This window comes from Homarus americanus, unplaced genomic scaffold (genome assembly GCF_018991925.1).
Source record: "Homarus americanus isolate GMGI-L3 unplaced genomic scaffold, GMGI_Hamer_2.0 scaffold48354, whole genome shotgun sequence".
Classification (NCBI taxonomy): Eukaryota; Metazoa; Arthropoda; class Malacostraca; order Decapoda; family Nephropidae; genus Homarus; species Homarus americanus.
Genome location: NW_024723833.1, coordinates 6,676,385 through 6,685,736, shown reverse-complemented (window position 1 = coordinate 6,685,736; position 9,352 = coordinate 6,676,385). Strand labels below are relative to the sequence as shown.

The following is a 9,352-nucleotide window of genomic DNA, read 5'->3' as shown; positions in this document are numbered from 1 at the left end:
AAATGATTGTCAAATGGCAATGCAGTACTGTATTTCTTCTTTCATTTATTAGTATTATTTTATTCATTCCTCACATTTATAATGGAATATATTACAGCAGATAATAAAGATGCCACACTATTCTGCAGATACTCAAATTTCAATGGCGTGGTTGGTGAAATGGTATACTGAAGAGTAAAAACCGTGGATACCCGCGGTTCACGAGGGTCTACTGTAACATAATCTACTACCTGGAATATGTCATTTTATTTTTATCATGTACACAGGAATCAAGTGAATCACATAACTGTACAATGGCAGTTTGCCAAATACTTTACACCATAAAACTGTAAAACAGGAACCAGAATGTAATTTATCCCGAGAAACTGTTACATTATTTTCTTTATTATACATCACAGGTACTGTATACAGTACATTAATACATCCAATAATTTTTTTTACATAATATTGAAAAAGTATAAAACACAAGCCCCTTTTTGCTCGTTTTGTACAAATTTTAAAATACAGTCAACCCTCACTTTACGCGGTCCCACATTCCGCGTTTCCACGTTTACGCGGTATCCTGCCGAAACCGGAATGCTCACATTCCGCGGTGCGTGTACCCCTTTACGCGGAGAGCGGCTGGCGAGCCGCGCCATTTTTGGATCCAAACCTCCCGCCATGTTGTGTAAGCCGCGCGAGCAGGGCGCGCACAAGGTCGCCCAGTCATCAAACCATTACAGGTAGTTCTGCTATAACGCGATAATTGTGTTCTTGTAAAATATCGTGTTATAGAAAATCGCGTAATAGAAATAACAGGGCTTATGGAGAAAATAGGGTTAGGTGCAGATTACTCGAAATCGAAAACATTTAGTAGTTAGCCTAACACAAAGGATAGCACAGTCTAAATAAATGTTACATTCATATCTAATAATGAAATCATACAGTAAATGTAACACTTTACTTGATGGGGGAGAAGGGTGATTTTGAGGTTGATAAAATCGAGCTTCTCTTCAAGTGTTATATCCTTTCTTTTACGATCATCACCGGGAATTCTATCACCAGAACGCTTCTTGTTGATATTCTTCTTTACTATATTCACAGTTAATACAGTGGGGTATGCTATAACGAACGGATCCTACTAGAACGGTTTTACCTATAAAATTGAGAATGCTATAACGAACGAAACTCCTACAACGAACATTATTGAATTTTTTTTTTTCTAATTTATTGTTTTTTATTACAAATATTAATGATATTCTTTATTTCAGGGGTTTAGATGCATATTTATGCACTTTTTTACAATTTTTACAATTTTATATTATATTTTTCAGTGTTAAGTGGTTGTATTTGGGGGCCTGGAACGGATTAATCCTATAACGAACGAATGCTATAACGAACAAGGTTCTAGAACCAATTAGATTCATTATAGCATACCCCACTGTACCACAAAATTGGAGAAATAGTAAGCAAAAATCGCGTTATAGCAAACAAGCGTTCGCGTTATACAAATATCGTTCCTAATTCATAAATCGCGTTAGAGCAAATTCGCGTTATCAAAACACGCGTTATAGCAGAACTCACTGCCGAGTTCTTCACCGCCACCCACCACAGCCGGCCCAAGTCAGTGATAGTGATAATTATAGTGAGGATATGGACTTATATGGACTTTGAGGGGTTTGACAAAGAGGCCCTGCAAGCCTCTGTGGTGGATAGTGAAACAATTGATACAAGTGATACAGGTGAGGGCCAATACCGGTAATCTGCCCTCTGCCTCGGAACCAACCCCCCATCCCCGTGTGCCCAGCCATCTTTTCTACTAATGTAAGTGTTAAAAAATCTAATATTATTGATATTTCTCTTAATTATTAATTGTGTGCATACCATCATAAAATTTAGAAGTTATTTTTACTACAACGTAGGTATTGTGTCTGAAAAAGTGGAGTTTGGGGGTCGGCCCAGTCTCTATTTTAATTAATCCCATATGTTATGTTGTTCACTTTACGCGTTTCTCACTTTCCGCAGTACCCTGTGGGTTGAATTAACCGCGTAAAGTGAGGGTTCACTGTATACAGCTCCTCCCCGACTTACGACGGGGTTAGGGACCCAAATCCAGGTCATACCGGGTAAGTCGAAATGGTCGCAAGTCGAAAATGCTTAAACAATACATAGAAAATTTTAAATGGGTGTGTCTTTTTCTTCTCAGCACCACAAAACTCTCACTTTTAAGCTTGCCAGCCATTTTAAAGGGAATTACATAACTTTTGAAGAAATAGAGGTAACAATGGGTAATATTCAGCTCAATCATTGAGGAACTGCTAACCTGTAGTATATAATTTTCCCTTTTAGGGCCAGATTCAGGAGTGGGCAAAGTGGGCAGCTGCCCAGGGGCCTCCACATGTGCGCTAGTATCTATATCAGGGCTGGACGACTTGAAATCACATGAATGACTCCAGTCATGTCTCACTTTTGTGTGCGCGCGCGTTGGGAATTTGTACACTATCAATAAATACACAGTTAATTAAAAATTTCTCAATGTTCTAATTTCCTCAATATAACTGCATATGGCTTCAAAATTCTCCAAAGAAGTGTTCTAATTTCAAAATTTTCCCGGGGGGCTTACAGCGCCCCCCCCGGAACTCCCAGATGTTTAGGCTCGCTTCTCTCGCCACCCAACCCTCTTGGGTAGTTATAATGAGGGGGGCCTCCACAGGTCTAAATCCGGCACTGTTCCCTTCATATAAACAGTGAACAAGATATAAAAATCCCTTCGTGCCATGAAATCTGATTAAAATAATCTCATGTATTTAATGCAAGAGTATCTGGTTTAAGTTTCTGGTTATCTATGTAAGATAGCCTGAAAATGTTCATGATCATCAAAATACATTTAGTACTGTCAGAAATTAAGATATCCAATCTATGGTTATTACTCAGTAAGCTGCTTTCTTCACACCATTATTGTACCCACATTACTAGTCACATAAATCTATCCCACAATAATATTAGAGATACAGTACTTACTGGGGCCCATTTGCACCAAGAAAACTTAAAAGTAACCCAATGATAATGTGTTGTTATGAAGCTTTAAATTGGGGTGATCATCTAAGTTTGTGTTCATGTTTCTGAGAACATGAATAGCAGCTCTGTCTAAATTTTGCATTCTGAACAAAGTTTTACTTTTTCCATTATAAATAAGTGAAGTACTGCACACCAATACATGACCCCCCATCAATACCCCTTAATTTTTTTTTAGATTCTACAAAAATGGCTACAAAATCACCAGTTTTATTCTAACAAAACATATTGATAAACACACATTAGAGTCTTATAGTACTGTATTTATTATATATATATATACAGTACAGGTACAGTACTGTACAGGGTATATGAAATTTTTGCAGTAGTTAATTCACTGATGCTGTTTAAAGACAAAGAAACAAATGTACAAAAGGGAGGATGGACAAATGGAGGTCAAATAAAAGCTACCTTATTGTTTCTCTGGTAAGGAACAATAATAAATAATAATCTATAACAATGTAGATCAGGGCAAAGCACCAAAAATATTTAAAAAAAATTTAATTAAATTTTTCTTTATACATTACTGTATAGTAGTACATACACAGCTTTGTCCAGACACCATTTACATGTGGGTAATAACCATATAAGGCCATCAATATCATGGCAATACTTAAACTGAAAATACGGCATTTTCAGTGTGTGTATCACTCTTCACTGCATACAAATGAATAATGGCAGAGGTAGCACAGTTATTGAGCCAGACTGGTGAAATAATAAAATATTTGATTATAAAATAATTTCCTCTTAATACTAAACAAAGAAATTACCTATTGCTTATAGTAAGGCACCTTTGTATGTACTAGGTGTCATATTGTGGACTGTTTGCTGAAAGCGGAAGCCCTCAAAGCCCGAGGTCATTATAGGTAGATGTGAGCTCAAGAATAAGAAAAAATTTCTACTTATACTGATAGTCTGTGTTCTAAGTTTTATGACTAATATCACTGTTATTGAAGCTTAAATATTTTCCAATATATTGTTTGAGGTATCAATTCATCTAGGAAGCCCTAAGCATATATGATGATGAATATATACAGTAAAAACTTGATTTAACTCATCACAAAGTATACTTTTATGATTCATTACACATTGTCAATACTGTACTGTAGATGGCAAAAGTTAGAATAAATTAAATTATTTGAAACAAATAAACTGCCAATAAAAAATCATTTTAATATTGGTACCTATACAGTATACAAATATAGGGGGCATACAAGTTTGGTGCACAAACAATTTCTATTACATTTGTGACCACTTAAAGCAATTCTACATTACAGTATTTGTACTTACACAATAGGTACCTATACAGTACACTATTTGTAAAACAATACTGTACTTGGAGAAAACATTGTCTCTCTCTACCCTTATCAAATGTTTTTATTTTATAAATGCTTAGTAAAAACAAAACGTTTGGAAAAATAATAAAAACCAGTTATTACTGTATATCACCTCTATAAATTGTTGCTCCCTAAAAAATTAGATACCGCTGTGACTAATAAGGCTATTACCAAGTTGAGAGCAGTCGTACTGATGCAAAGTCAGAAATTTAATCTGATTGCTTTGAACTAATCTAGCTTCTCTTCCCTTGGTACCAGATCCATGTATCTACGGATTGAGTTATCCATCACGAAGTGGATCCCATTATCAATTGGGTGAACAATGAAGGGAATGCATCCCAAGCCAATAGCTGTAGTAATCCACTTACGAGTGGTGAGGGGCACCTTTGGTATGGCTCGGGCCATGGTGAAGAGAGACCCTGCACATACCCGGTTGATGGTGAAGCCAGGCACGATGACTGATGCCAGGGCTTGCCAAATTAGTGTGTCTACTGCTGCATGTGTGATGGCCTTCTGAGTGGATCCTGGTTGCTGAAAGTTAAAAGCATTACAGGAGTATTGTACATGGTTTTTGTATGTCTGTACTGTAAATATTAAAGTTCCTACATGGGGACCAGTAATATAATACTTTATATAAAATTCTGTATTAAACTAAATTAAAGTTATCAGCTACTCATACAGTACAGTACTGTAGTTAGGAAAAAATTACTGACTACAAAATACTGAACCTACCTTACTCGTTTTTTTTGCTTTATCATAAGTATCGGCAAGCACGTATGCAGATGCTACACCGTATGTTGATCGTACAAACCATAATGGTGTTAAGGCCCGAAAAGCTTCTCCCACTTCATTGGCATAGCCTGAAAAAAAAAAAAATGTACTGTACTGGAAACCTCTGTAGATGTTGTATTTTTCAAATATTAAAATAACTGCACAAGGAGACATTTCTATATCATTAACTGGTGCTTCTGTAGCGTGCAGTCTACAAAGATATAATTATTCTAACTTAACTTAAGTTGACTTGACTTGCCCTAACCTGACCTTATCTAACCTATGCTAACTTAACCCAAATATCTTGTAGACTGCATGCTATAGTAGCACCTATTAACCTGTCAAACAGTATAATGTATAATCCACGAGTTAATATACAAAACTCTGCCACAATTACAAATTTACTCACCAAGCAGACGGAGAGGAGTGTCACGGTAAATATCCACTTCCTTTACTTCGGCCATCTTACCTAAAAATATAATAACAAATCATTTAAAGTTACCTATTCATACACTTGTCTTTTAAATAAACTACCTGCCATAAAACAAAGGATTGAGCTAGAAAGTCCCATTTTATGGCTATAGAGACGAGTCAAAGGTATTATCCATTAACCTGGGTTTGGTTAGGTTAGTTTAAAAGGCTAACAAAACCTAATCTAGCCTAGGTTGGGTTAGTTGATAAACTAACTTACCATCTTCCTTTTTTTGCTAGGGTATAACTTAAGTACTGTACAGCAGTGATTATCAAACTGGGGTTTGCGGATCCTTGGGAGTCCGCGAAAAGTTTTTGAGAAATAGTGCGTTTATCGTTTGTGAGAGATTTGGCGATTCCAATTTGCAGGATATTTTGGATTTGGGTTGAAATGAACAAATGCTTTGGACTATGATTTATTCTTTGATTATTGACAATATTTGTATGCGTCATGGTATATAAGGGGTCCTTGGTTGAAAAAAGTTTGAGAACCCCTGCTGTACAGTACAAGCACTATGAAGGAATTCATTATTGTTGCAAGAGTTAGAGGGGTCATATCTCCATATTTAAATAGCGATAATTTTCTTTCAAATCACCATGATAAACATAAGAAAAATCTATTTCGATTATAAAATTCCCATTATGGTGTAAGACAAATCTTGACCATTTTTATTTTGTTTCATGGGTTAATATTCGTGAGTGACCAAGCACGGAACTCTGTATTGATTTATATATAAGGAGATAGAGCAAAATAATAAAATACCCGGTATATACATTTCCAACAAAAATACTATTTTTTTTTTGCTTTATCTCCCTATACACAAATCAATGCTGTATACAGAAGTGTTTGGTCACTACCGAATATTTACCGTTTCATGTTATATATAAAAAAAGTATATTTAAACAGCACCAATACTGTTCAAAGGTATTTCCTTCCTCGCCCACACAATTTGAATTCCATACATTACAGTACTTAAAAATCTACACATCAGTAACTATATACAAAAATACCAGACCTGTTATACGCCCATATGTCTTTGTCAAAGTTTATTTCATTATCTTAATTGGGTGACAATAATCCCAGTGGACACAACATGGCTTAACACACGTCTGGTTCTTTACATTAAAATTATAAAACAAACACACCATAACACCAAAAAAAAGAAAGACAACATAACTTTGCATTGGTTAAAACTGAAATATTTGGCAAATACCGATTCTATTTCATCGAAGTTGTCTATACAGTAACTAACTAATGGGCACACTGCCAGCTTACACCTGCACCTCTCGCCATACACACGGTAAGACCAGCTGATGTGATGTAACGTGTAACGTGTTGTCAATACTACATGCCTAAAATATATATACTGTTTTGTACACGAGACAAGCAAATACAAATGTTATTTATATATAGCTTATAGGAATATGGGTTAATATTCGTCCATTGGCTGTCAGCAGGTTCCCGCCACGTTTACCTGAGGTTATACTCCTTGGTTGGCTCCTTTCCTCATCCAGTAGGTCAGTCCTGTGGGGTACGGGATGTTTGGTTCACACTCAGGATGGGATGGAGAAAGGAAACTCACAATGTGCTCTCTGTATACATGTTGTATTGGATGTACAGTGCAGGTTGGTGCTGGGAAGTGGCAGCGTGGTTACAAGCGTGATGTAGAGAGAGCTGGTTGGTGAGGATGCTCAGAGGAGGACCAGCTTGTGGGTCGCCATGCTCGCCGGGGGGAGCGAGGACCGCCAGGCAGGAGGAGGTGTTGCTTGCAGGTTGGTGTAGGTAGAAAAAGAGAGGTCACCACGAGGTCAGGTCTTATATAGCGGAGGTAGGCGTGGCTTAATAGTTGACCTCCGTCATGTAAGGCGGCGCTGGTTGACCTAGACCACGAGGCATACACTGGGGGAATTCGCGGGGTCAGCTACTCGGCGACAAACAGCGTTTGAAGGGGAGGAATCCACTACAATCCTTTCAGTATGAGAATAGGCTATTTTTTTTTACGTTTTTCAGTGTTTTACTCAAAATTTTCCTCAATTTTAGTGCAAATTAGCTGTTTCTGTTATAAATGAAACTGTTCATGTTTTACAAAAACTGCTAATTTGTACAACAAATGAAAGTCAGATTTGAGTAAAACACTGAAAAATGTAAAAAAAAAACTCATACCAAAACCTGAAGACAGTCAATGGACGAATATTTACCGAAATATAATATAAATTATTAATGAAGTAGCTAATAACAAAATCTTCATGAAATCCATGAAATAAACATAATATGGATACACACAACCAACAATAAAGGGAGTACTATTGCCGCTGGAGCCTGGAACCGGTGTGAAGGCAAACTAATACAAAAATAATATGTACACTATATTCATTTGTCATTTGAAGACTTGTGTGTATCATCTGAGTTAATATTTATATTCTGTCTTCTTAGTAAGGGGTTAAGGCGTACGATGCTGAAGCTTTGTAGTGGGCTCTGTGTGGCCATCTTTTAAATTCACAGTTTTCTAAACCAAACTAATGGGATTTTGGATATTCTATTGAGTATTGTTTTCAAAGCATAAGTAAGATTAATATATTTACTGATTTCATTGGAAAAGTAAGAAGTCATTAATAACAGCAAATTATATTGGTAAGAGTTAATAATACTCACATCTGTAGTTGGATTATGCAGATTCAAAAAGCTGCATTGCATTTAGCGTATTTTTTTATAGCTCGTGTAAATTGCCTTGCATCGCTAATGCAACTGTATGAAAAAAAAGTAAAACGAGGAAATGGTACAGTACATCGCCAACAGCAGGAGTGTGTCGTTACAGTTTGGGCTGTTTGTTATAGGCTCGTTGTCAGTCTGCAACCTCATTTTTTCCTTTCTATTTTATATTTAGAATAGAATGCAAAATTTAAGGACCCGGATGATTTGATGCCAGTCTGGTTTATTCAAATGGAAATTTTGAGTGTGCAAATAAATCCTGAAGGGGTCTTTGTAAAGATGGCTTTTAACTTATCATTCCGACGTCACCTGCTCAAATCAGAAGTCATGATTGGTGGCTACCAAATAAAACTATCGGTTAAAAAAATGACTCAAAGAATAGCATCGATATCAGAAAATTTATCTTGCGCTTATTGCGAACTACAGAAAATGAAATCCTTGATGGTGAAACAACGAAACAAATTTCACGTTAAAAAACAGTAGGCCAGTAGCCCTAGTTGGGTGACTTTTGAACGTCCGGAGTTTTAAAAACCCTCTTTCGTTGAAGAGGGTCGTCGTGTTTCAACCCGTCATGAAGGACACCTCACTACAGTACTTGACTGGGGTGGTGTGGCGGTAAAATTTAACAACGTATCGCCGCCCCTGGTGTAGCAAGAGACAAGCTGGAACCTCCTGGGGCGCGTCCTCCTTCATCAGCATGACTGTGACATGCGCCCAGCCGCGTGTGGTCAGCAGGTTGTGTTTGTTGTATAACCACAAGTGTGTTGAACACCATAACACACATGTGGAGGTGAAATTCCTGTCATCCTCAACCTCACTGACAGCTTCTCAGTGCACAATAGGTATGTACAAGCACTTGTATTTAATTATACAAAATGGTAAGTAATTAATATTGTATACAGGGGCGGATCCAGGAATATCAAAAGAAAGGGGGGGGGGGTCCAAGAAGTGTGGGTGGGGGAACGTGCAAGCACAGAGAGCCCACCCAGAATTTTTTTTAAATCTGACC

At 37.0% G+C, this 9,352-nt stretch overlaps 1 protein-coding gene across 5 annotated transcripts; it reads right to left on the bottom strand.

Annotated features, from left to right (window-relative positions):
• Positions 1-3,302: 3,302 nt before the first annotated feature.
• Positions 3,303-7,222, bottom strand: LOC121863820 (mitochondrial fission process protein 1-like). Of its 5 annotated transcripts, none has more exons than XM_042362684.1 (4): positions 7,109-7,222; positions 5,572-5,631; positions 5,124-5,251; positions 3,303-4,922 (listed from the first exon to the last, which is right to left on the bottom strand). In XM_042362684.1, the coding sequence occupies exons 2-4, from the start codon at positions 5,624-5,626 to the stop codon at positions 4,620-4,622; spliced, it is 486 nt and encodes a 161-aa protein (XP_042218618.1). In that variant the 5' UTR covers positions 5,627-5,631; positions 7,109-7,222; the 3' UTR covers positions 3,303-4,619. The 5 variants fall into 5 exon arrangements, with proteins under 5 accessions (XP_042218618.1, XP_042218615.1, XP_042218616.1 ...); XM_042362681.1 differs by lacking the exon at positions 7,109-7,222 and adding an exon at positions 6,848-6,960; XM_042362682.1 differs by lacking the exon at positions 7,109-7,222 and adding an exon at positions 6,910-6,957.
• Positions 7,223-9,352: the final 2,130 nt, after the last annotated feature.